At 51.9% G+C, this 27505-nt stretch overlaps 2 protein-coding genes across 8 annotated transcripts in view; one reads left to right on the top strand and one right to left on the bottom strand.

The window, feature by feature from the left end:
- BMERB1 (bMERB domain containing 1) overlaps positions 1 to 7075 on the top strand; it is a 123386-nt gene extending 116311 nt beyond the window's left edge. Inside the window, exons 4-6 of the mRNA XM_040458970.1 lie at positions 795 to 909; positions 2176 to 2258; positions 5455 to 7075. Coding sequence (XP_040314904.1) covers positions 795 to 909; positions 2176 to 2258; positions 5455 to 5567 — 311 coding nt within the window. The 3' untranslated portion in view covers positions 5568 to 7075. The remainder of the gene's footprint in view (positions 1 to 794; positions 910 to 2175; positions 2259 to 5454) is intronic.
- Positions 7076 to 16430: 9355 nt separating this feature from the next.
- MARF1 (meiosis regulator and mRNA stability factor 1) overlaps positions 16431 to 27505 on the bottom strand; it is a 40432-nt gene continuing 29357 nt past the window's right edge. For all 7 annotated transcript variants that reach the window (XM_040458963.1, XM_040458964.1, XM_040458967.1 and 4 more), the window contains 6 exons: positions 26482 to 26712; positions 24351 to 24563; positions 23099 to 23159; positions 22886 to 23011; positions 21123 to 21293; positions 16431 to 19092 (listed from right to left, as the gene is read on the bottom strand). In XM_040458963.1, the coding sequence (XP_040314897.1) occupies positions 18848 to 19092; positions 21123 to 21293; positions 22886 to 23011; positions 23099 to 23159; positions 24351 to 24563; positions 26482 to 26712 (1047 nt within the window). In that variant the 3' untranslated portion in view covers positions 16431 to 18847. The remainder of the gene's footprint in view (positions 19093 to 21122; positions 21294 to 22885; positions 23012 to 23098; positions 23160 to 24350; positions 24564 to 26481; positions 26713 to 27505) is intronic.

The raw sequence follows: 27505 nt of genomic DNA, 5'->3' as shown, positions 1-27505 counted from the left end.
AGGCAGGTGGGTGGTGCCTGTAGATCTGCTGCCCCCTACTTTTTATCTTCTGAAGGGGTCTGCGCTACCCTTCTACTTTTCTCGGTCATCCTCTCCAGCCCTGGGGTCTTTGGATTTCTCTTTGGCCTTCTAGCCCTGGGTATCTGGGATAGGGCTAATGCCATTAGCGTGGATGATTTCCATCTGCAGACTGGGTTGCCCTGGCTGTAGAGCCGTTCCCTCCCGCACCCCAGCCCGAGCCCTCCAACCCCTCTGCCCTGCGCAGGACCCGACTCGTTGCACCGTTACCTTTGACTGAGTGCTCACCACGGGCTAGCTCTCTGCTAAGCCATTTTATTTTATTTTTTTTTATTTTTATTTTTTAAATATTTTTTTTTATTTTTTTTCCAACGTTTATTTATTTTTGGGACACAGAGAGACAGAGCATGAACAGGGGAGGGGCAGAGAGAGAGGGAGACACAGAATCAGAAACAGGCTCCAGGCTCTGAGCCATCAGCCCAGAGCCCGACGCGGGGCTCGAACTCACGGACCGCGAGATCGTGACCTGGCTGAAGTCGGACGCTTAACCGACTGCGCCACTCAGGTGCCCCTCTGCTAAGCCATTTAACACCACTGCATTTAAGCCCCTCCGTGTGTTTTTACAGGAGAGGAAACTGAGGCTTGAGGAGGTCCCCTTGCTTCTTCACTTTCCCTCAGCGAGTGACCTGGTTGGTCACTAACCCTGGCCCCTGGACTCACGTGCTTTCAGCAGAGACACTCGACTGTTTTCTTTGCCGGTGTTTTCTCCTTCCCAGAAAAAGAAAAGACCAAGCTGCAGAAGCAGAGAGAGGATGAGCTAATCCAGAAGATCCACAAGCTGGTGCAGAAGAGAGACTTTCTGGTGGATGATGCGGAGGTCGAGCGGCTAAGGTGAGTGTGGGCTCCTGTCCCCGCGCACCAGGCTGCTGGAACGCAGGCTCGGCTTCCTCCTAGGCCCACCTTCTGCTGCAGGGTCTCCCAGTCTGGCCTGACAGGTGTGGCCTCAGCAAATGCTCCCAAACACTGGATCCAAATGAATCGCCAGCCTTGTGGCCTGAGGACCTGTTTCATGTTCAAAGGAAACTGGCATCCAGCTCCAAAAAAGTCTTGCAAAGGCCTTTGGGTCTTAAGTCAGTGTTATTCAAGGAGGTGACCGGGCAAGAATTACGTCACATAACACATGGCAGAGCTTCCTACACATTCTCTTCACTGACCTTTCTCCCAAGGCAAACTTTTCATCAAGGCACCTTCCGGAAACTTCCATCGGGTTTCTGCAGAAACCCCGCCCCCTGTACTGACTTGCTTCCTTCCCTGCCCTCTCCACTTCCCAGCTTCATTCTTTATCCTCCCCTTGGTGGCTCCAGTGCCCCCTTCCTAGCCCTCAGTCTCCTATTTGCAGATGCACCTGCCACTTTTTCTGGAAATCTGTGGGCGCTGGAGCCCTGGTGCACCTGAAGTCCCCTGACAAGGCCCGCATAGAAAAGATGTGAATGCTGATTCTCGAAAATTTTTGTCCTGGAGCAGGGCCTTTGGAGCCCTCTGCAAGGAGAAAGGCTCACAGGGCCTCCTTCAACCCAGAAGGCAACTTCTTTATTGTCTGTGTCCTCCTGGGTCCTCCGAGGCCTGGAATGCACCTTGCCTGGCTCAGCCAAGCTGAGGAACGCTGCCTTCGTTCCTGGTGACCCTCGGAAGAGTTCAGGTGACTTGCTTTCTGACTCTGGCCATGAACTTCATGGGAGCACAGATGTCTAGGGTGACTCAAAGGTACAGGGTCAGGAGGGGGTGTTCCTCAGCTCGCAGCACCCTCAGCAGAGGCTGAGTCTTATAATGTCCCTGCTTCTGCGCTGGGATCTCACCTTGGCCCCAGGGAGACAGTTACTCCATTGTTGATAGTGTCTGTGCTTCTGAGCAAGTTCATGAAACACAACATGCACACGCCACATACGCGTAACACACAACAACATATGCACACCCGCCACACAGAACCCAGGGCAACATATACGCCCCAGCCACACCCAACACACAGCGTACCCACACCAGCCACGAAGCCTGACACGTGGTCTCACGCACTTGACCTCTTGCCTCATTCCCTCAGTTCCTTAATGCTTTCCTTGCTTACTTTACTTTTCTCTTGTCTTTATACACCTATGTCCACAGGGAGCAAGAAGAAGACAAGGAAATGGCGGATTTCCTGAGAATCAAGTTAAAACCTCTAGATAAAGTAACCAAATCTCCAGCCAGTGAGTGCACATGTTATTCCTCATCCTCCCCCCATCCAAGAGAAAAGGAGATTTAAAAGAGGTCCGGGAGCCAGAGGGGGAACAACAAAATGCTATCTAGAGAGCAACCTTGGGTGCAGGATGGCATTGGGCAGGGCCAGCTTCATGGGCAAGGTTGCTGTCAGGTTGCTCAGGCCCCGATGCCTGGAAGGGGGCGCTGTGCTCGCTTTCATGTTCTGCTGTTGCTCTCTTGAGATTCCTAATAGTTTCAGAATAAGGGGCCCCGCATTGTCACTTTGCATGAACTGTGCAGCTGGTCATGGTAGCAGCTGTCCCCTTACCAATCACAGGCTTCATGGATTTCTTTTCTTTTCTTTTTTTAATGTCTATTTATTTTTATTTTATTTTTTTTTACATTTTATTTATTTTTGAGAGACAGCATGCAAGTGGGGGAGGGGCAGAGAGAGAGGCAGACACGGAATCCGAAGCAGGCTCCAGGCTCCGAGCTGTCAGCACAGAGCCCCACACGGGGCTCAAACCCACAAACCACGAGATCATGACCTGAGCCGAAGTCGGACGCCCAACCAACTGAGCCACCCGGGCGCCCCTAATGTTTATTAATATTTTTAAGAGAGAGAGTCTGAGTGGGGGAGAGGCAGAGAGAGGGAGACGCAGAATCCTAAGCGGGCTCCAGCTCTGAGCTGTCAGCACAGAGCCCGACGCGGGGCTCGAACCCGTGAGCTGTGAGATCATGACGTGGGCCGAAGTCCGACACTTACCCGACTGAGCCACCCAGGCTCCCCCGGCCGGGTGGGTTTCTTAGAAGGAGTTGTGTGGCCACTGAGGCCGAAAGGTGGGGGCTGAGGCTCAGGGAACTCTGGCCTCTGTTGACACTCAGAGCAAAAAGGGTTCCGTGTGAAATCAGTGTGGGAAGCGCTACCTATCTGACCCTCTGGTGCCAGTGTCCCTTAGCATATGAAAGTGGTAACAGGTCCTGCCGGCAATGACCTGTTATAAGAAACAGATGCCCTAGGGGCGCCTGGGTGGCGCAGTCGGTTAAGCGTCCGACTTCAGCCGGGTCACGATCTCGCGGTCCGGGAGTTCGAGCCCCGCGTCGGGCTCTGGGCGGATGGCTCGGAGCCTGGAGCCTGTTTCCGATACTGTGTCTCCTTCTCTCTCTCTGCCCCTTCCCCGTTCATGCTCTGTCTCTCTCTGTCTCAAAAATAAATAAACGTTAAAAAAAATTTTATTAAAAAGAAACAGATGCCCTATTCAAACTGGCCCTAGCAAAAAGGGGGCTTCAGGGGCTGGATGCTGTTAGAATGCCCTCGCTTTCCTGCCTTTTCTTATCTCTGCCCCTCTCTGCATTTTCTCCTATTACACAGGCTTCTTCATGGGGCCCGAACTCCAGAAGCAGGACTTAGCAGCAGCAAAGCAATACCATCTGTTCTTTCTCCTCATACCCAAACACATCAGTCTCAGAGGAATATTCTGATTGGCCCTTCTTGGATCGTGTTCCTACCTCCTAGGCCATCACTGGTATCAGGCTGGGATGCTGTGATTGGCCCACTCTGCATTGCATGCCCACTCCTGTAGCCACAGGGACATGTACTGTTATCAGAGGTGAAGGGACTGGAAATCTTGCTAGGAAGACAAAACCCAAAGGCGGCCACCATATACTATGGCCACAAACTCAGTTTTTCCTGACCAGCTATTAACATCCCATGAAATATGGTTGTGGACTGTGAGGGAATAAAGAAAGAAGAAGGTCCATTCTGCAGGCCCTTAATATCCCAAGGCACATAGTCGCTACCAAAACCCAGCATCCTCAGGGGACTGTCTCTTCCGTGAAAGGCAAATTCGAAAAACTCCACCTAACCGTGTGGAGAAGGAGAAAGGAAACTTGCCTTCTATACAAGGTGCTGGATAGCAAAAAATCTGGCAAGAAATCAAAACACCAAGCCTTCACCCCATGCAAGGGGCCAAATGTCCAAATTTACACTATTCATCTAGTGCTGGGATCCAAAGTTGAAAATCTGAAACTAATATAAAGCCAGTGAAGGGGCACTTGGGTGGCTCAGTCAGTTAAGCATCTGACTTTGGCTCAGGTCATGATCTCGCAGTTTGTGAGTTTGAGCCCTGCATTGGTCTCTGAGCTGGCGTCTGGAGCCTGCTTGGGATTCTCCCTCTCCCTCTCTGACTGCCCCTCCCTGACTTGTGTTCTTTCTCCCAAAATAAATAAACTTAAAAAAAAGAAAAAACAACAGTGAAACCTCTAATCCCAACAAAGCAAATGCAATACTGTTCAGTAGGGACCCTTCTGTATCCCATAATATGTAACCCATAGATAAAACAACCTCCGTGAAGATGAGCTCTCAATAAAAATTTAAAACCCATGAATAAATGAACCACTGTGAGTGGAGTCGCCAAGAGAATGTCCTCCCAAGAACCAGAAATAACAAACTATCTAAAAGAGACAATAAAGTAAGTATATTTAAAATAATGAGAGATAAGAGAAGGGATAAAACCCAAAATGAAATAGCAGGATTGCATGAAAAAAGAATAGGTAGATTTACAAAAATTCAGCTTTCTAAACAAAACCATCTAGGGTCATGGAAGTAAAAACCCAATGGGTTAAACACAGCTGAAGGGAGAATTCGTAAACTGGAAGACAAAACTGAGGAAATTACCCAGCATGTAACACAAAGACACAAAGAGATGGAAAATGTCTTCCAAAACATGGGAGATAGAATAATAAGGTCCAACTTATTTCTAATAGGCATTCCAGAAGGGGCGATAACGGACAAGAGGTAGAGGTATCTGAAAAGATGACGTATGAACATTTTCCAAAATTGAAAGACAGGAGCCCTCAGATTGAAACAACTTGGACAAAAGTTCCCATGTATCCGTTCACCAAATACTTTGAATGCCAGACCCTGTGCTAGACCTGGCAGAGAACTGAACAGGATAAGAGCTAAAGTCTGTGGTTGGAAGCTGAGGACTGAACACCACTGGGCCCACAGGGAGGTGGGAACGGTCACTGGAACCATATAAAACACATGCCAGCTCTCCACAACACCTGATCTGTGGAGCTGGAGCAATGTCTGGCCAGGAGTTGGGATGGGACAGGGGATGCAGATGGTCAGGGCTCTCTTCATCTCACCTCTTCCTCTCTCCCTCTTTCCCTCTCTCCCTCCATGCCCCTACCCTGCTGCAGGCTCCCGAGCAGAGAAGAAAGCAGAACCCCCACCTAGCAAGCCCACAGTGGCCAAGACTGGGCTGGCACTCATCAAGGATTGCTGTGGGGCCACCCAGTGCAATATCATGTAGCCCCCAGTGTGGGGTGCCCCCGGGGCCGCGGGGACCCCGCCTCCCACCCTCTTGTCTTCATAGCCCCCATTTCACTGGGGCCCAAGAGCTCTCCAAGGTGGAAGGGGTTGAAGGCAAGCCTGTGACTGCCGCCAGGGGCCGTGGGCGTGGCGGGCGGGCCCGGCCGCCCTGTACAGAGTGTAGCAATAGGGAGTCCCTCACCGTCGCATGGCCCTCCCCAGAGCATGCCAAACCCAGGACTCTGTCTCACTGTTTATCCAACCACCAGGAAAGGCCCTCCCTTGAAAAAGTATATCTCCACTTCTGTCTATCTATATCTAACCCACCGTGCGAATGAACTGGGAGAGGGGCATGATCCCCAGGTGTGTATAGTTGTGACTTTTCAACAATCTAGCACCATGTTGGACACATCCCCCATCCACCCTCCTAGCTCTGCTGTCAGGCCTGCCCCACATGGGCACAGCTCCCGTCCCCCATCTGTCCTCTCCCAGGGGCTGTGCTCTGGAGGGCTCCACACAGTCCAGACGTCTTGGAGACAAGAGGGTCCATCCATAAAGATTGAGCTTGTGTGTGGTGTTGTGGTTATGTCTCCTGCTTCCTCCCTTCCTGTGTCTGGGCACGGTTCACATCGGGAGTGTGTTCACCGGCTCTTGGCTCTTCCTTCCCTTGCGATGTCTGCCCCAGATGTGTGGAGCACAGTGGGGATGAGGGCCCAGGCTGGAGCACAGCCAGTGCTCGAAAGAGGTAGCAGAGGGCCAGAGGCTCCGACACCAGGCAAGGGCAGATGAGGAGGGGACCCAGAGCAGATGCTGACCCAGGCTCTCTCCGCCCACCGGGGACCACCGGAGGGACTGCCAGCAGGACACCACTCACCAGCCTAACACACAGACCTCTGGAAACAGCAGCGGCGGGCGGGAGAGGTGGCCTGACCCAACTGTGTCCCATCATTCGGTGGTGTGTTTTAACCAGCCTAATAATTCCACCTGTGTAACTTGATGTACATTTGCTACAGCCAGCTCGGCACAGCCCGTGTGACCTCTCTGTACGTGTGTGTATGTGTCGTGACCGGCCTAAAGTAGTTAGCGTAACTCAAGGTGTGCTGATGTGCAATCATCCATCGGAGAAAATAAAAATGGAAACCAAGTACACAGCATTTTTAAAGTTTTTACTTTTCTTCTTGATTGTGGAAGTAACCCCAGGACACAGTAGACCATTTTAAAAGTAGAGAAAGGATAAGGACGTTGTTTGTTTTCTGTTTTTATCTCCCACAAATTTTCCAACTAGAGACCACGCTGACATTTGGGAGATTTCCTTCCAGGTTTTTTTTGTTGTTTTTTTGTTTTTTTTTTTTTTTTTAATGCTTTTTTGTTTTGTCTTGTTCCCATGATTGGCATCATATTGTACCATTTATAACCAGTTTTCCTTTCTCATTTAGCATTATTATCACTATCGTTTTCCCACGGCATTAAAAGCTGTTTGTAACATTAAACGCTCTTCATAAATATTCACAATGGCTGCTTAGTAATCCATCTTGTGGCTGTGACTTTATCTAACCATTTCCTTCCTATTGGACATTTAGGCTACTTCTACTTTTTAAGTCTTATCAAGATGTCACAGAGCGCCTGGATGGCTCAGTTGGCTGAGCGTCCGACTCTTGATTTCGGCTCAAGTCATGATCCCAGGGTCGTGGGATCAAGCCCTGCCCAGGGCTACGCACGGAGCAGGGAGTCTGCTTGAGATTCTCTCTCTCTCTCTCTCTCTCTCTCTCTCTCTCTCCCGCTGCCCCCCCCCCCCCCCCCCCCCCGCCCACTCTCTCTCTCTTAAAAAAAAAATGTCACGATAAACATCCTGGGGGACAGAGAGAGCTTCATCGGAATTTCTGATTTTTCCTTAAGATAAAAGTAAAGTTCCTAGATCACCTTTTCCAAAAATATTTGTAAGTCAAAAGTTAATCTGAATGTCTCTCAAGTCACAGCAGCTTTGCGATTGACACAAAGTCTCTCTGACGGAGGACCCTGTAGCCTTGGGTTTCGCGGCCCAGTGGGCAACATGCCCTCAGCGCCTCCCACCATCTCAGATGTGTTTCTGCCCTTTTGCCACCACGCTGGCCTCAGGGGACCCGGCGTCCTCCTTCACTGCCTTAAACCAAGCATGAAGCCGGACTGTATGAGCTTCCCAGGGCTCCCATAACATGGTGACCTCAACCAGGGTGGCTTAAAACAACACACATGGACCCTGTCACAGTTCTGGAGGCCAGAGGTCTGAAACCAAGGTGTGGGCAGAGCCATGATCCCTCTGGAGCCTCTGGGGAAGAATTCTTCCTCACGGCTGCCAGCTCCCGGGGGCTCCTGGCACTCCTTTGTCTTCCTTGGCTTCACGACTACAGTCTCTGCATCTGTCTTTACGTGGCTTCCTCCTCTGCATGCGTATCTGTGTCCCATCCTCTTCTTATAAGGTCCACCTTAAACCCAGGACGCTTTCGTGTCGATCCTTAGCTCAATTCCTTCTGCAAAGACCCTGTTTTCAAATAGGTCACATTCTGAGATAGGAATTGTGGGGGTGGGGGGGCGGGGGGCGCGATTCAAGCCACTCTACAGATGTTTCCCACTCTTGCAATAAAAACCACTGCAAAGGGTCCGCTACTCTCGCTTCTTTGTAGGAAACATCGGTCTGGAAGGCCTGATCTCAGACCAATTAGAGAGCAGTCACTCACTGATCCAATGAGCCGAAGAAGATCTAAACCCTCATAAAAATCCTGGCTCTAGTACATCCCCCTGAGCCCCGGGGTACACCTGACTTATGCTCCTGCTATTTCTATTGATTTGTTTTAAACAAACAAAACAAAACAAAACAAAAACCCCATCATTTATTCAGGCTTTCGCACAAGGGCAGAAGAAAGTAATAATTCAAGATGCTGCTGGATCACCAAGGCTGCCTGCAAAGCCAGGAAATCTTGCAAACCCAGACTCACTTGTTCTGGATCTGGAGCAGGAAAGATAACACAAGAGAAGCATTTACTGAGAGCTACATGTGCATCTTCTCTATGGCTCTTCACATCAACCCCAGAGGCAGATGTTCTCATCACTTCCACATATAGATGAGGGAGTGGTCCCAGGTCCTTTGAGCGATGCCCTGTGGGTTGGTGGTGGTGGAATCCCCATTCAACCCAGCCCTCCTCCTGTTGCCTCCAGAGTCCTTTCTTTTCTCCCCAGAATTTAAACAAATCTCTCCCATTACCTACCAACCTACCAACCAACCAGCCAGCCAGCCAGCTCTCCCTCCCGTCTTCCCCTGCAGCCACCACCGTCCTCTCATCTTCACGGTCTTAGTTTTGAGAACTGTCCACCATTATGCTATTTCCATTTCCTCATCTCCAGTCTGGTCTTCAACCTATTTCAATTTGGTTTCTGTCACTCTCTTGTCACTGACCCCTCGCACCAGGGATGTCACCACGTAGCTATGAAGGGAAGGAAAAATCCTTTTCTTTTCTTTTTTCTAAATGTTTATTTTTGAGAGGCGGGGAGGGGCAGAGAGAGACACAGAATCCGAAGCAGGCTACAGGCCCTGAGCTGTCAGCACAGAGCCCAACGCTGGGCTTGGACCCATGGACTATGAGATCATGACCTGAGCCAAAGTCAGATGCTTAACTGACTGAGCCACTCAGGCACCCCATGGAAAAATCCTTTTCTTTATCCATCCTAGGTTCTTCAGTTGGGGCCCTATAAATGAGATTCGTCAAAGACAGGAGACTGAGAGAAGAACAAGCAGGAATTTATTAACACATGCATTGCACAGGTACACATGGGAGCACCCAGCAATGAACAACCCAAAGAGGTCCTTAGAACATGTTACATCCTATCTGGGCTAAAAGGAAAAGGGGTTTTGGGCTTCCTGTGGGTGGGTGGAAGGCCAGGAAAAGTATGGTAAACAAGGGTTGTTTAGTAAGGTTTGTTACGCAGATTTAAGATCTGCCTTCTCCATGGGTCAGACTCTCCCTCCTCCCGGTATGGGAGGAGGAGACACAGTTTACAAATGGAAATTTCCTTTATAAATGGTGGTCTCCTTTACGAAAGGAGAGCTTTCCCTGCACTTGCTGGTTCTCCAGGGCCTTTAGCTCAAAATAGTCCATACGTCAAAGTGGCATTTCTGGGGGTGGCGTATTCTGGCACCCCCAATTTACATCCAATCCACGCAGCCCTCACGGTAGCTCCCTGGGGTGTTATGACGCACAATGCCAACACGTCCCATTCTCTATGATGAAGTTTTGGGGTGATGGTGGGGTGGTCCGGAGACAACGGCCAAGAAAGAATTCTTGAAGCTGTCTTTGGTGCAAAAAGGTGATTTTATTAAAGCACAGGGACAGGACCCGTGGGCAGAAAGAGCTGTGGTGGGGTTGCGGCGGGAAGTGACATATAACTCAGTATAATACCCTCAGGTTGGGAGGGGCTTAGGGATAGAGTAAGTCTCTAAGGTATTTGGAAGCAAGGTTTCCAGGACCCTGAGGGGCTAACTGTTGCTAAGGAAATGCCATTTGTTACCCTTTAGTAAAACCTCAGTCATGAGACCCTTCAGATATCTATCAGGGGGCCATAAGCTTGGAGTATGGTTGCCTGCATCTATCTTGGAGGAGGTTGAGAAAAAGGAAGTTTCCAAAGGATTTTTTTCTATGCTGACGTAGACTTACAGGATCCTGGGGGGAGTCAGGATAATGTTAAGCCGAGATTCCCTTTTGCCCCTAGCAAAGTGTCATCAGTGAGACAGCTGAGCTTCTAGAGGGAGGGGGCTCTGCCTGTTTCAAGGACTTGTCAGTGGGTTGTAGGCAGTAAGGGGATTTAATTTCTCCTTTGCCTTTGTTTCCCACATCGCTGTGGCACTTAAACTACCCTTGCCTTTGTTCTTGGGTAGCCGGGAGTGTCTGAGGAATATCACACAAGTCCCACCTGCAGAGGAGGAAGGGGTACTGGGGGGGGGGCGGGGTGCTGGGGGTGCTCTTAGCCTGTACTTTGCCCTCAGCTTGCCCCACGCTCCCTCATCATCTAGGCGAAACTTCCACCATGCGGGAGGACCTCTCTCCAGTCTCCTTTCTCTTGTCCTTGACCTCAAGCCCGGCTCTCAGCATTCTGCTCCTCCCTTCTCCTGGCCTTAGATGGCCATGGCCCCCGACTGCTCCCAGAGTCTCTCTTTCACCTAGACCTTTCGCCCCCCTGTACTCAGACTCATTTCCCCCAACTGCTTCCTAGGATCTCCATTTGGAACCAGAGTAGGCACGTCAAATGTGCCGTGTCCTAGATCAGGGGTCAGTCAACTGTCCCATCACTTGTTTTTGTAAATCGAGTTTTATTGGCAGATAGTCAAGAGCATTTGTGTCTATGGTGTCTCTGGCTGCTTTCAGCTACAACAGCAGAGTTGAGTAGTTATGACAGAGACCTCATGGCCGGCAAATCCTAAAATACTTACTCTGGCCCTTTACGAAAAAGTTGGCCAACCCCCACCCTAAACTGCCTCAGCGTCCCCTGGTGTTTCCCATCTCAAGAACGACTGTCCCAGGACTTGACCTTGACTTGGCCGTTCGTCCACACACCCACCCGACTGCCGCATCCTTAGCTTCTGCCTCCTGAGTTTCCCCAGGGTCTGTCCACACCACAACGCCCCCAGTGTAACCACCGTCACCTTTTGCTTCATCAGCTGCGGTGGTTCGTCACTGGCCTCCTCAGCACCCGTCACGCTCCACCCAGCGGCCGGCTGATTTTCTGAATAACGCAAACGTAAATGTCATTCCCTCTGTGAAATGGCGCCCGCGTCTTTAGGGCGAGATCCGGCTTCTCCCACGCGGATGAAAAGGCCCCCTGGACCCGGCCCCTTCCTACACCGTCCCCCCCCCCCCATTCCACCCCGTCGCATCCCCTCAGCTGTAGTGCCGCAGCCACCGAAGCCTCCTGGGGTTATGTGGTTCCCACTCTGCCGCCTGTTGTCACCTCTCCCGGGCCCTCACGTGTCACTGCCTGTGCCACGAACTCCTCAGATTCCCTGCCAGCCCTTCCTCTGGCCTACCCCGTGCGCCAGGCTGAAGCCACAATGACCTTCCTAACATGCAGATCTAACGTGCTGCTGCTCCCCAGGCCCAAGCTCTCCGGCACCTGCCCCCGCCCTCGTCGTAAAGGCTTGGGGCTTGGGCCCGGTTGGCAACGCTTTACTTGAGGCCCAGCACCTCCGAGGCCTTTTCCACCTCCAGCCTCACTGTTCGCCCGGCTTCACACCCCTGCTCACACCGTCCTTTCAGGGAACAAACTGGAGGAGCAACAGGAACACCCGGAGGGTCTGCAGCATCCACAGAGGTCCCACGACCTTAAGAATTTGGTCAAAGGGGCCCGCAGGATGTGGCCACGTCCTGAGTCAGGAGGGCTGGGTGAGCGCCAGGGGCTGGGGCAAGACCCTCGGGAAAGCCGGCTTGAGGAACAAACGCCAGGTGGTTTTTCCATTCGTTCGTGTGTTTAATGCCCCCGGTGAAGGCAGCACCCGGCAGGGACCGGGGGACACGGAAGAACGGGGCGGGGGCGGTGCTGCCTTCCTGGAACTTGCGTTCCAGTGGGGGAGATGAACGTCAAACAGGAGGGCAGGGCTAGGCCTTCTCACCGGGGTTAAATCTGAACAAAACCCCCGACCAGCAGGCTTAGCAAAAGGGCAAGTAACCTAGGAGGCGACGAAGGGCTCGGTGTGGAGTCAGCCCGCCGGGGTGAAAAATCCCAGCCGAAGCCCTCCCGGGTGTGCCCGGACGATGCCTCCCTGCTCTGCACCTCCGCGTCCAGCCCTGTCACATGGAGAACAGTGGGGCATTCGTGGGACATGAACTACGTGGGATGGCTTTGGAGCAGTGCACATGGTAGATAAGTCACTAACGATGCGCTCAGAAAAGCGGGTTCTGGGGCGCCTGGGTGGCGCAGTCGGTTAAGCGTCCGACTTCAGCCAGGTCACGATCTCGCGTTCCGTGAGTTCGAGCCCCGCGTCGGGCTCTGGGCTGATGGCTCAGAGCCTGGAGCCTGTTTCCGATTCTGTGTCTCCCTCTCTCTCTGCCCCTCCCCCGTTCATGCTCTCTCTCTGTCCCAAAAATAAATAAAAAACGTTGAAAAAAAAAATTTAAAAAGAAAAGCGGGTTCTTAGGAGCCACGGTCTGCCCAAGCCTCGCCGGGGTTCTTGGGGGGCCTGGGGCAGAGAGTAAGACCCGCTGGGGCCTGCCCTCGTGAAGCTGACCGTGAGCAGACGGGGGAACAGGCAATAAGAGTCGTCGTAACCTGAATGTCACCTGAAGCCCCACTCCCCGTGCTTCTCCAAGATGTTCGCACCTTCCCGGGGCTTACGGTCCCTGAGTCACACGTGCCCTGGACCACGCCCCCCACCAGCTCTCCACACCCCTCACATCCCTTCCCACGGCTGTCCCCTCCCTCCTCCCGCCAAGTCCCACAGGAAACTCACCAGCTTTCCCCACTCGCCACAGAAGGCAAGCTGCACAGGCCTTGGGACGTGAAGCCGACCTTCCAGAATGCTTACGGAGGTGGGTGCGGGTTTGCGTCACAGCCACACACACCAGTGAAGATGGGCCACTCCTTTTGCCACCAGCTCTGCCTCCAGCCCCCACGGGGCTCACGTGTGTCCCTGGCCTCCCCATCAGCAATTGCCCTCCCGCTTTGAGACAGTTCAGCTCCCTGCCGCCCTCTCGCTGACCTCACTCCAGGCCCCGTGGCGTTTCCAGAGAAGCCTAGGACTCTGCTAGCCGGCCCCCGGGGCCCCCTCCGCCCACCAAGGTTTATTTCTCTCCCGAGAAGGTGTATGTGGCTCCTTGACTCTCAGCCCACAGGAGAAGCAGCTGTGGCGGGTTTCGCGTCTTGACGAACAGTTGTGAGTTTCTGTCCCCCTAGGCCAGCAGTAAAGCACAGAGGCGGCGGGAATGTGGGAGGGGGCAGCTAACGGAATAGGAGGCCACAGGGCTCTGTCGGGCAGATTACTTGATCAGAGCCGATCGGGAGACTCCTGACGGACTGGTTCGGGATTCTTTTTCTGGAAGAGCCGAAAACGGTAGGGAAGTGCTGGTTTGGTGACACGGAGCTCAGCATCAGCAATTCCATTTCGGGCCTGTTGTCCTGTTTTTCTAACAGTCACATGCCCAGCCCCGAGTTCCTCGCGGGGCCGGGGGGGGGTTCTCTGCTTCAGTCCTTGAAGCCTCCTGTTCCCACTTGGAAACCTCGGCGCGGAGGTGGAAGGCGCGTGAACTACAAGTCGGTCTCTCGGGGCCCTTGCGGCTGTGAAACTTGGCTGCCGGCCCTTGGAAGGTTTAGGGCCGGGACCCCTCTCCTCTCACACCAGGAGCTCGACTGGGTGTCTCAGGCCTTCCTCCTCGGTCACTCCCTCATTCGTCAAATACTCCAGGATCACCTGGGCGCCTGTGGCTTGCTTCTTCTACTTGACGGAAGTTGGCAAGGACCACGGGAGGCCCCTCCATTGATGAGGTCACATTCTATGAGGCTCCCTCTTAGAGGACTGGAGGAGGTTCTCCTCCCGGGTTGGATGAACTAAGCTGCCGTTTTGAGGGATCCCATGTGGCAGGGAACGGTGGATGGCCTCCAGGTGGCTTCCAGCTGACAGCCAACAAAACCCGGGGCTTTCGTCCTCATGCGTGATGGGGGGGGGGGGGGCGGGGAAGATGGGGGAGGTCGGTGGGGTCAGGACTCAGAGTCCACGTACATGTACAAAACCCTATTATCCTCCTCACGTAGGGAAGCAAAAAGGGATTTCTTTCCCGATCCCATGTCTGGGCCACACACCAGATTCAGAGGCTGCCTACACCGAGGGCAGGGTCCCTGCAAGCCTGTGGGTCACTTGCAGGCACTCACTGTGAGCGACATCAGAAACTCTGAGGGAGGGGGCGCCTGGGTGGCTCAGTCAGTTGGGCATCCAACTTCGGCTCAGGTCATGATCTTGTGGTTTGTGAGTTGGAAGCTTGCGTCAGGCTCTGCGCTGACAGCTCAGAGCCTAGAATCAGCTTTGGATTCTGTGTCTCCCTCTCTCTGCCTCTCCCCCACTCACGCTCTGTCTCTCTGTCTCTCAAAAATAATGTTTTAAAAAATTCAAAAAAATAAAATAAAATAAACTCTGAGAGACAAAGGGTGGGAAGCGGGAGTGGGGGGTTCTCCCATGCCAGGCCCCGCATCTGGGAAGGCTTTTGGGCAAGGGTGTTAGGAGAGGCTTTCCCATGGCCGGAAAAGACGGCTCCGCCCTGCCCTTGACCCCCCACAGCGCTCCTGGCTGGTTCATACTGTGGCAGCCACCACTTGCTTTCCACCCACATGTCCTTCCTCCTTCCTCCTCTGTGCTCCGAGTTCCCCATTTCCAAATCCTTCCTTCCCAGGAAATGGGAATTGTTCTCTTCGCCTTGCTGAGGAAAGTACCAGCCCTCTATTTCCGACTTGAGATCTTCAAAGCTCCTGGCCTTGCGCACCTGAAAAGTGGGGGGGGGGGGTCTCTCTTTCCCGCTATTTCCATCATTTGCTGACCCTGTCCCAGAGACGACTGGCTATTTCCTCCTGTTTCCCAGGGCTGCCAGCCTCCCAGGGAGACAGTCTAGAACTTTCCTGGGAAGGAGTAACGCAGACAAGCAAATTTGCTCGGTCTTCTCTGCATCTGTCCTCAAAGACTGGCATTAGGGGACGCTGATGCTGTTAACCAGCAGACTGCCCATTATCTATTTATTGTGGGAGCGGGTGGTAAAGGAGTGCAGGCCAGGTAAGAAAGGAGTGGAGGCTACCCTGGCCGCCGGTTCATGGGGCAGCGAGTCAGGGGGCCCGCTCCTGCTCAGGCCCAGGGCCAACGTGCGACCCGTCCAATCCACGGCGTGGCGGAGGCTACGGCAGGTCACCGGTACGGGGAGCAGCGGGGATGCTCCTGAGCCACGACTCGGCCTCTGCCCACATGAAGCAGCTAGAAAACAGGAAGAGAAATCCCAGGGCACCACGCTCCTCATGGTGGTGAGGGGAACAGCTAGGGCGAAGCTTCTGGAGCCAGGTTCTAGATGTCGACACCCACCTCCTGTGCAAGGAGAGGGGGGGCCTTCACTCAGCTGGCCATCTCCGAAGCCACCGCCTCCACACCGCGTGGAAATGCACAAGGAGAGAGGCAGTGCCCATCGCAAATCCCAGTCCGGACCCACGAAACCTCCTTGCCTCCCTCAAAAGGGGTACGGTTGCCGCCCAAGGTTTTCCGCAAAGGTTTGCTACTGCGGAAGATGTTCGGAAAGGATCGCCAAGGGCTTTTAAGAGCTTTTTAATGTTGGGCTTTAAAAAATAATTGTACTTCATGAAGAAGCAATTTATCCAAACATTCAGGTGTCTTCTAGGTGCTTTCAGATTCCTGCAAGGGGGTCACGGTGGTCTCAGGGGACGGGCTTCACAGTGGAATCTGTGTAAGAAGTCTTTTCCAGATGGGCTTGTTTGGAAAGCATGCCCAGGGAGTGGCCAAAAAACAAGGTAGCCTGCAAAAATGGATTTCTCTCACAGGGACAGAGATCCGAGGGATTATCTCAGGCTTATAACCAGAGGGGGTTTGCGGCTACTGTCATTCGCCCCACGTGTGATCATGCCTGGAACCCGGCTGGAGACCCTGGATGGTCCAGAACACGAAGCACCAACAGCGTGGCCACCGTCCAGGGCCGTGTGCCAAACGGAAAGGGCCGCTGAGATGTCAGGTTGATGTGCTCTCCCTGACAGACTTTTCAGAAGGGGTGAGAAGTTGGGGGAACCCAACACGGAGAGAGGGCTGGACTGGCCTTTCGTCCCACCCCACAAACAAATCCCACATCAACTCAGAAAACTCCAATTAGATGCTTGCTTTGTAAAGTTTATTGACAACTGTTTGGTCCCAACACACAAAACAGCACTTGAACCACAAAGAAAGTGTTGAAACAAAGTAGACAGTTAAGAAAAACATCTCTTCCCCCAAGCCCAATCCAAAACAAACAGTGCAAGATGGGAAAGGGGGGTTTGGTGACGACTTTTTGTCTTTTTTTTTTTTTTTTTTTTTTTAAACAGATAAATCTAATCTGGTACATCTTTCCACCCAGAAATAAAGAATTTCATTGTCTTAATTCTCATACATCATTTTGTCACATCATTTAATTAAGCCTCTGGATAAAAAAATAGATCACGATCAGACTGGCCGTTGTGGAGTACATCACCGACACACCGAGCTCTCGCTGTGTTCTCTCACCTTCCAACAGCGACCGTTAGAGTCACACACGCGTCCCAGGCTGACTGGTGACCCCGGCGAGCGGTTCGGTTCGACCAGACTCCCACGACAGCGTACGTCTGCAGGCTCTTCTCTGTCTGTTGCTCAAAGAAGCCGCTCTGAGACTGTCCCTAAGTGACTTGTAATGGTACCTCTTACGTTTTTAAAGTCAATCCCGCATCTGCGAGCAAAACTAAAGTCCAAGAGTGCAAACTCAGCCTTAAGAAGTCTCAGGATAAGGCAACTGAGGTTCTCAACACCAACTTTATTACACTGTTTAAAAGCTTCTTAAAAAAAAATTGCACATCTGTATTTGACTTCCTGCCGTCCTATGTCTGTAGAGGAAATGCCTTCGTTCCCAAGGGTTCGCAGAGGGGCCATAATGCTTGGAAGGCTTTTCCAGTGCTGTTCCATCTCGACTGGGGCCATGTGTGGAGAACTGAGAATCACTGGCTTCATGTTAGAGATTTTGGGGAACAAAAACCTGACTTGTAAAAATCTCTCCCTAGCCCTTGTTCTGTGGCATTTTATCCAAATGCTGGCTATGAAGAAATCAGAGCCCACTCTCTGGCCTTCTAGAAATTACAAAATATGAACAATTCCCCCAAAGAAACCATCTCCGTAGCAGAAGACCTTAAGCCCACGGGTTCTCTCTGCTCTATGAATGAATCCGCCTTTTTGCCCAACAAATACAACCCATTGTAAATGTCAGGTTTCTCCAGGAGGGGTGAGAGGTCACCGTCACCGGATGCCTCTGCCACCTCGAGGCGAAGGTCATTCCACAGGGCAGTGCTCCCTCAGAGGCTGGCTTTTCCCAAAGGGCAACATCAGACACCGCAAAACAACCAAACATGCTTCCAACAACAGCGAGAAGTAACAGTAAAAGCGGACACTCTTAAAAGACACGGAGCCAACACACACGCGCACACACATGCACTCACGCAGAAAGCTTCCCGGCTACCGAAACCAGGTTTAAAATGACAAATACAAGGTTAAGATGATCAACCTTGGCCTTCACACGTATAGATAGAATTCTGTCTCTTCCTAGTGGAAAGAGTATCGGTATCACTCCTGTTAACGCACCCCCTCGGCTCTGATTTGTAATTTATGCATTTCATGCATATTTTAGGAAATCAGACTCTCTTCCCAACATTGCCTCTCAACACACAACACTGTGTGCTAGAATTCAGATGCTGACTTTCAATTCATGACACCAAGGCCATCTCCTTTTCCTTAACCCAATGCCTATCAAACTGGAATGGAACATAAAAGGGAAGCTTAAAACATCCTCAACGTTCTAGAAAGCTCCTACGTGGAACCCTGAAGCGGAAACATTTAAAAATTTTCGTCATGAAGCCACATTTGTCAACTACAGACATAGTTACAAAAAACAAAAGAAAGCAAGGCACGCTTACAAGTCACATGGAAGCTAGGAACCTTCCTAATCCAACGTGAAAACACATTCTCACCACCTCGCCCGCCCTTCTGCTTCCGTGTGTGAACGCACAGGCTGTGGAGCAGGCTTCAATGCAAAGACACACCATGCACTTGATTCAGACTGTCTGGAAACACCAGGAAGCAAAGGCTCAGAGGCTATCTTGTGCTACATGTAAGATTTGACCACGGGTGTGGCTTGAAGGGAAGTAAAACCACTCCCTTCGAGCTGAGTTCTCACTGCTTTCTTCTTAGAGAACATCATTACATTTCGTGATAAGAAAAACTGGGTAAAATATATTAAGAATTCTTTAACAAATGCCAGGAGGTTTTGGGGTGGCTTTTTTGTTGTTTTTTTTTCCCAAATAATTAGGGGAGGAAAAAAGAAAAACATTTCAGCTCAAGGCTGTGTTCAATGTAAAAGAAACAAAACGTTATGGGATACGTCTAAAGATGAAGTAAGTGGCTTCTAGGGGGTTTTCATTCAAACAGAAAAGGCTGTGTTTTTTGAACCCACTTTTGTGTGCAGAATCAGACAGCTTTTCCCCATCCTAATTCTATGTTCAAAACGCGAGTCAAAGCTTGGTTATAGGTGCAAAGGAAAAATTGGCTGCCAATTTTACTCTATTTTTGGGTTGCTTTTTGGCCGGGCTTTCCACGGGGTCCTTGCCGAGCAGGGACTCTGAGGTTTCCGAGGAGGGGCAGGGAGGCACTGGGGCAGCTGCTGAGATGCAGGGTGAGCTGGACTTGGAGGCCGGGTTTTTGTTCTTTACTGGTACTGGAATTTCAATGCTCTCTTCTTGGTTTAAAATCATGATTTCTGTAAACACAGAAAAGCAAACCCCTTCAGTTCTAGGACCTGCCCGACATGTTGGTTTTTAGTTTCTCTCTAAGATTACCTCAAAAAATGTCTTGTAAAACTTTTTTAAAGTTTATTTATTTTAAGAGAGAGAGAGAAAGAGAGCAGAGGAGGGGCAGAGAGAGAGGGAGAGAGAATGCCAGGCAGGCTCCGTGCTGTCGGCGTGGAGCCCGACGCCGGGTTCAAACTCACGAACCGTGAGATCATGACCTGAGCCGAAACCGAGAGTCGGACGCTTAACCTACTGAGCCACCCTGGGCCCCTCAAAAGATGTTTCAAAAACAACCCACCAAACATCATGCCCAGATCACAATGTACGTACCTGCTCTGTGGTCACTCTGAGTCACTTAAAGTCACGTATTTTATGAACTGCACATCGGCTCTCCCGGGAATGAGGTTTTAGAGAACGTCATTTTGGCCAGAACTCAACAGCCAATGGTTCAGAAACATTTTTTCCCCACTCTGGATCCTGTGCCCAATCATTCTCTCTGTCAGGGAAAGACCCACTAGCCTCCTGGGACCCGAACACTCTCACACCAGGAGGGACCTCAGTGTCAGGAAGCCCCGGGCCCTTCCACGGACAGAGGACAGCACTCTGCGTGGACCTAAGGTGGGCAGAGACAGGGAGAGAGCTGCAGAGTCGGAATCACTCTCAAGTACCCAGACACTGAAACACAGCCGCCTTTCCGGCAGTGTTTACAGGCTGCTCTTTCTCTGGCTGAGCCCCAAACACTTGGCCCGCTATACACACAGGGCCAGTTTTGCTTGGAAGAGACCCCCCTGCGTGTGTAAGGGGCTCTCGCACCGAAGGCACAGAGAGGAGAGAGTGAGAGTCGGGATGCAGACCCCCGGCTCCCTGCTCAGGCCGACACTCAGGACAACAGCAGACGCCATTGCAATCACATTTGTGCCCCTCGTCACACGCGCATGGGGGAGCCCACGTTTACTAAATGCACCACAGCCACAACCCCACGGAAACATTACTATCCACCATACGCCCCTCTAGCTGTGCCTCCTTGAGACAGACGGACGCTCCTGCTTCTGTCACAGGTCACACCTTCTAGGGGCAAGAGCCACATGTATGTTTCCCCTCCCACTTTCCAGATAAACAGCCTCAGTTCTTTCACCAGGCAACACGAGGCTATGCCTGGCGTTCCCCAGAAACAGTACACAGAGCGGAGAAGAACTCGTTGTGATAGACGAAGGCGACAAGGGAAGGGCCTCGATAGAGGCGGTGGGCCATCCTCTGCGGAGACCAGGTGATACAGAAGCAGGACAAGAAGGCTGGGGTTCAAACCCCGGCTCAGCCACTTCCCAGTCCAGCAGCCTGGGGCCAGCGTGGTCTCCAGTGGCGGCCCAAGCTGCACCCCTCGTCACCTGCCCTGCAAGGCTGTGGTTCTGGTGAAGCATGAACATGCCTGTGAGCCCAAGCGTGGGGTCAGGCACAAGGGGGACACACGGGGCTGGCACCAGGTCGGTGCTCCAGGCGGCCAGCTTCCCATCCCTTCTCAGATCACTGTGCAGAGCCCAGAGTTCACGTCACAGACGCCCTCTCCCCCTCCCCTGCTCACAGCCTCACAAGGCCCGGGGACGCGGGGCAGCCACCCAACTCTAGGCCAGACTGGGCTGCCGCGTGCGGCTGGTGCCAGGTGCGCCCACGAGCCATTGCCCTATATGCAGGCGGGGAACACACGCCCAGCAAGCCCTCCACACGCCCCCATGGCCTGGTCCACAGCCCGGCTGCATCAGCCCTCCAGACCCACCGCCTGTCCGGGCCTGCCGCTCCCTGAGCCACCCCGGGCTGTGAGCCTAGTTTTGCAGGAAGACTGACAGGAAAACAGGGTCCTGAATAATCATCATCAGTGCAGGTATTTTTGTGCCTGAAAAACCACAGGTGCTCCCCACCTCCATCTAACGTTTACCACACTGGCATCATTCTTTTCTCTTTTAATCCACAGAGAAAACCCCCGCGACAACACAGTGCATCCTACCAGAAGGCGCTTGAGGGTGCTCCTCAAACTGAATGAGATCAGCAGACTGGAGGATGACAGGATCTGGTCTCAGCTGAGGGGACGGCAGGCATGACGGGACGGGCGCACACAGGAGGTCCACGGGGGAGTCGTTGGTCAGGCGGAGGAGCTCCTGCTCGGTTTGATGGGGCCCTGGACAGAGAAGGCAGGCGTGACTCTACCGTGAGACTGTACCTGAGGCCTTCTTTCCCGGCCTTCAGGATGAAAAAGGCCAGGAAGTACTCAAAAACCCTCAGTTTAGAAAAAAAGAAAAAAAAAAAAAGCCATTAACAGAAAGGCCTTGGTCACTCTTTGGTGAGGGAAATGTCACAAGCCAGTATTTCCCGTTCTCAGGAATAGCAATCTCCTAAGGGCCAGAGCCAAAAAAAAAAAAAAAAGTGGGGGGGGGTTCCCACAATCGGCTTCTAAAGAGGAGAAACAAGAATCCACAGATGGTGTATAAAGTAGTTAAATGAGCCAGAGCTCCGAACCGGAAGAGCTGAACCCCGGTTCTGTCACTCCCCAACTGAGTGAACCTGGGTAAGTAAGCCCTTTAACCTCCCAGAACTTGGGTCCCTCATTTGTAGACTGGAGGCAACGCGTGACAGCTGAGGGCACAGAGCTCCTTCAGGAGCTCTAGAAAGTCTAACACGCTGCACACGGGAGGCGCTGGACACGCACAGGCCACGGCAACACTGCTAACTAGCGACTAACGCGGTCGTATGAAGACTGAAGGCGCATACACAGCAATGGACCCACCCAAAATCCTTACAATAAAGTTAAAATTGCTACAGAGCTCAAGCCAGCTTCTAGCCAGAGAAGGTTCCACATAAAATCTAAGTGAGCCACTGTTGTTCTTAGTATTATTAATATATTATTATCCAGTCTTTCCCAGGGAGATCCTGTGACAAAGACTATCCTTGATCCAACTTTAGCCCAGGCCCTTTGAACCCTCTTCCCCACAGGCCTTGACCTTGGCCTTCCATGTCTGTCCGGTCCTTGCCAAGTCTGCTCTTAGCAAACATCTTGCGGGGTTTTGTGAGAAATCGCACCCCTGCTCTCTGAACAAGGTCCCCAATCCTCCACCCCAGATGTCCCCCCTCACTCTGCTCCTTGACTAAAACATCCCCACCCACCCCACTTTTATTTTAAGTTTATTTATTTATTTCTGAGAGAGAGAGAGAGAGAGAGAGAGAGAGAGAGAGAGGGAGGGAGGGAGGGAGGGAGGGGGAATATCCCAAGCAGGCTCTATACTGTCAGCCCAGAGGCCGACACAGGACTCGAACTCACAATCCCTGTGATCACAACCTGAGCCAAAATCAACAGTCACACACTTAACTGACTGAGCCACCCAGTCACACTGCCCCCTCACCCTTGTATTCAGAGCTGAGTTCGATCTCCCTCCTCTAGTGCAGCAGAGTTGACCCTACTGCCATAGTCTTAAAATACCGTTTTAACAAGTGTCCAAGAAATTTTGTCCCCGAATATCTGAACTGCGCTCACATATTGTCACTACAGGGGCGTCCACATGCTTTAAAAGCCTTAACCACTAACCATAAAATGCCATCAAAAGCAGGCCAGGTTTTCAGGTACCAACTAAACGCCAGACTGCTTTGGAAAATGTAAGAAGACTTGACTTTAACGAAGGAAAACAACCCACTGTGGTCCTTTTCCACCCCCACCCCCTACCCACTCCCAGCCACTTGCAGCATCTCACAAGCTTCGTTCCGTTTTTCCACGCTTACCATCGCTGCCTGCTCCAAGTCTGGGCTCCGGGGCTGTGCAAGATTCGGGCACCGCTGGGATGTGCTCTGTGGCCGAGGGCTGGTCTTCAGGACTGACAGGGGAGAGCCCGAGTGAACTCACACGGCCTGGAGGACCAAGAGGGCCCATCAGAGGGAGAAGTCGGTGAGACAACCGGGGTTTCCAGAGCGGGGAGGGGATGGGTGCTTACTTACTTTTCATGTCATTTTTTAACACTACAATTCTCTTATGACCATGTCCTTTGATCCAGACCACCTGCACACAAGACATACTAGTGGTTAAGCAGTGGAAAAGGAGAGGAAATAAGTCCTAAATCCAGGCAGAACGTGACCAACTGTGCTGACCCAAAATACCTCACAAGTTAGAAAGTGACGCCAAGGAAAAATTTTCTATGCTTCTTTTAGCTCTTAAAGTGATAGAAGCTGGCAGAAACACGTCCCTTACAAGAAGATGCGTAGTCTAAAAACGGTGAGACTCAGCTTTAAAAATATGCTTTGCGGCTCTTCCAAAGACCATCTCCCAAACGCCAGTTCTGGTCTATTAAAGGAGACAGTTCTCACAGGAGAGCCCTTACTAATTTTTCTAGTAAACATACCCTAAGAGGATTCATGAAGATGAATCAAAGCAAGTCCCCGGTCCTACGTCTAAAACGAAGTCCTCTCTCCACGTCCTTAGCAGAGCAAGAGCGCAGCAGAGGTCCTTCGCTCCCTGCACCGCCCCACACGCACCTGTCACCGAGCCCCCGACCTCAGCCTCACCAGGTCCTCCCTGCCTCCCCCATCCCTCTCGCCCAGGTGCGCTTTGGGTGTCACTCCTACCTGGACTCCGGCCACGGCCAGGATCCTCGCCAAGCCCTCTCCTCCCCTCCCACTGGTCCGGGTCGCAGCAGTGACATTGGTGCTTTCCGCACACAAACCTGAGACTCCCCCCTGCCCTCCCCTCCAGGCCTCCCGCTCACCTGAAGGAGGAAAGCCCCCTCAAGTGAGCTCCTGCTTCACTGATGGGCCCCTGCCTACTTGTAAATGCCCTGAACCTTCCACACTGCTGGTCACTACCCTGCATCCGCTTACACAGCCCCTTCTGTCACAGGGTTCACTTCTACGCATCCCCGACATCTCGGCCCTAGAACGAACCCCAAGCCCGGGCAAGGGCCCTGCTCGTGGTCCCTCCTCACTGCACCCAAAAATGGCTGCACCGACCGCACTGCCTCAACACCTGTTCAGGTGCCCTGACCTCACTCCATCACCTTATCACCTGGCAGACAGGAACTTAATACGGGCTCGCAGAATGAAGGAGAAATGCTGAAGTCATTCATTTTATGGCAATGGTATGTTTTTCAAAATGCCCGCCACGTCATCAACCCGGCAGCATTTCCACCTCCTGTGCAGGAGACGGGCCTGGGGCTGTCCCGGAAGACGCTCTCCAAGAAACTCGGCAGACACGCACCTGAGGGATTGCTCCCAAGAGCTCCTCCACACTACTGTAGCCGTAGGTCTTGGGTTGCAGTGTTTCTCCGACATACTTGGTATAGGCCATGGAAAACTCATGGAGAAAAAGCTGCTGGTAGTGGTAAGTATGGAGTAGAGACCGCACGTTCTTGGCAAACAAATACAGGCTTGTGAGCTTCACACACTCCTCTGTCTTGTCATTAGTAAAAACCTGGCTCAAGAGAAAAAGACGCATTAGAAACTCCCAGAGTATTGGCCTTGCCCCCCAGGGGTCCGGGCCTCCAGCTGAGAATGAAAAGGCACCAAGTCAACTTGAAAAGGGACAACAAGCCAGGGAGGAGGAGGAGGGGTTCATCCAAGGATCTCCTCAGAGAGAAAGCAGCGCCTTGAGCAAACCTTGGTTCTATCTGTGCCTCTAAGCCAGCAGAGGTCTGGGGGAACTGTGTGTCAGAAAGGAAGGACACTAGCCAACCTGGGGTCTCAAACAAGGAGGCAGTGAGGAGGGAAGAGAGCTGCATCAGACAGCAGGGACTGAGCCCAGGGAACTCGCACTCCCAAAGGGGCCTTCCAAGGAACACTGTGCTGCAGGATGACGACAGTGGTATTCTTGCGGGGCATTAAGGGAAGAAACCCCAAAGCTCTTCTGTCCTCAAGTAAACAAATTCCTTTACCAGAAACCTTTCCAGAGTCTTAATGTACACTGAAAATCTCTAAGGGAAGGGGTATTTCCCAACCCTCACTGGCCACAGAAAGCCTTTTGTATTGGATCATCTATTTACGCCTCCTAGAACCAGTGTTCATGTAACAGAGAACTGAGAGACTCTAGAAAATGTTGGATTTGGTACTGGGGAACAAACCAGAACTGCACAGTAGTTAAAGTAGGAAAAATACCTTTTATTTAAGAACTACCACAACAAAGGAAAAGAAAGAACACCAGTATAGAATTGGGCTCGATTCTGAATACAAGAGAGAAAAGTGGGGATTTATAGGCAAGGAGGAAGGGGGTGTTGGTGGATGGAAAATTACTAAGACATCCAAGGTCACTGTCTAGTCTATAAGGCGGCTCCCAGGAGGCTGGCCTAAGTTTGGCCAAGGAGAGACTTTTTGTCAGTATCTTTTAATTATTTACTTATCAATCACATGGTTATTTGGTAACAACGGTATACCACTCTCTTCCTATGTTGCTGGATTTTACTGGTTAATATCCTATTTAGAACCATTGTTTTTTGGGGGACTCTTAGGTTTTGGTATTAAAGTTTCTTCGGCTTCATAAAATGAAGTGGTGAGTTATGTGCTTTCAACACGGCCTAGAATGGTTTTTAGGAAGGTGGAGTTATGCTTTAAAAGTCAGTTAAGGGGCGCCTGGGTGGCGCAGTCGGTTGAGCGTCCGACTTCAGCCAGGTCACGATCTCGCGGTCCGTGAGTTCGAGCCCCGCGTCAGGCTCTGGGCTGATGGCTCGGAGCCTGGAGCCTGTTTCCGATTCTGTCTCCCTCTCTCTCTGCCCCTCCCCCGTTCATGCTCTGTCTCTCTCTGTCCCAAAAATAAATAAACGTTGAAAAAAAATAATTAAAAAAAAAAAAAAAGTCAGTTAAAAATCCAACTGTGAACCTATCTGGTCCTGGCGTAAATTTCAACGATCTTATAGCCCTTTTGGTGGTAATTGGTCTAATTTTTAACATCTAGGGTCAATTTTGATAATTTTGTGGGGTGGAGGGGGCTTTATCTATTTCTGTAGTATTGTCTTATGATTTTGCTAACCTTAAGTGCTATTCTTAAAAGGCAACCTGGGTGACCAGCCTTCCTCTCTGACCTGTGCCTGACTGATGAGTCGCCCGGAACCCCCACAAGATCCATCTAATTCAGACATACCTAACAGTAGCAAACTGCAGCCAGTATATAACAAAGCACCCCAGCCTGAGACTCAGGAGGCCCAGGCTTCCCTCTTAGCTTGCTACTCGTTTGGGCAAGGTGCCCACACCCCTGCTACGCCTCAGTTTGTTCAACTTACGAAATGACCGACTGGTCCCTTCCAGCTCTACATCCTCGAAGCCAGACCATCAAGTGATCCAGAAACATATGGTTCAGCGGTTCTCATAAGACGGCTCCACAGAACTGTCAATATTCATACCTCCACTACGTAGGGCAGACTCTTCAGAAGTTCGGTCAAGGTCATGAATCCATATTCACAGGGGTTGAGGGCAGCACTGTGGGTAGTTTCATAACGCCTCTTGAGCTCATCGACAGACAGGTGGGTGGCTCCTTCCCAAGACATCAGCAACACCAGCAGCTGGGCAGTGAGAGCACGCAGGGACTTGCGGTTGATCAGCTGAATCTGTTTGCCTGACGCCATGTCAGCAACCTGGGAGGACAAGAGCCCACGTGTTTTCCCAGCTAGAGAGAGGGGTGCCACGCCACACGCACTCAGCTGCTGTCCTTGGGCTAGCGAGACCAACGGAGGGAGATTTTCTAACTTCTTCTTTTCCAGCTGCTATGGGACTCCAGACCACCATTTCAGGGGACTCTGGGGCAGGAGCTGTTCTCTCCCTTTCTGCTGCTCCACAATCAGAAACTTCCATCAACACCAGCCCTCTTTTAGGGCACTCCTTCCACTCCGCAAGCCCCTGAGCTGAAGGATGCTGCGCTCAGGGAGGAGGCAAGGGAGGGTTTTGGACTGTGTCCCAGGAGCTAGACTGGGGCAGGGATGGAAGGCCCACTTTAAGGACACCCGCATTTTCTTCTAGTCCATCATCACTAGCCAGTAAGTGGGTACTTTCCTGACTACATGTCTACCCCCCGATTCTTTCTGGTTCTCAAGGAGATAACGGGTCTGAGTGATGAAGCACGCTGGAAGGGGAAACTCCTGAAAAAGACAGAGGTTATCATTCAGGGACCAAAGAGCACGTGAAGAAACAGATGTTTGGTAACTGAGACCCCAGGCAAGTGCACCGTGGAGGTGTTGGCACGCAAGCCAAGGTTTACTGTTACGTGTTTTCCCCTCTGGTTTTCCAGCCAACACCACAGGTCTCAGTGCCTCGGCGTGGGCTGGGTCACCACAGGCTTGTGTGCTTTGGGCTCTCACAGGCAGAGCAGCACCTGAGGAACTGTCGCCATCCCACTGTGACCCTGGTTCGGATGCTCACCCAGAGCCCAGG

Source organism: Herpailurus yagouaroundi, unplaced genomic scaffold (assembly GCF_014898765.1).
Source record: "Herpailurus yagouaroundi ecotype Mexico unplaced genomic scaffold, PumYag 222, whole genome shotgun sequence".
NCBI classification, from domain to species: Eukaryota; Metazoa; Chordata; class Mammalia; order Carnivora; family Felidae; genus Herpailurus; species Herpailurus yagouaroundi.
The sequence above is the reverse complement of the archived record's forward strand: the minus strand, read 5'-3'. Positions and strand labels throughout refer to the sequence as shown.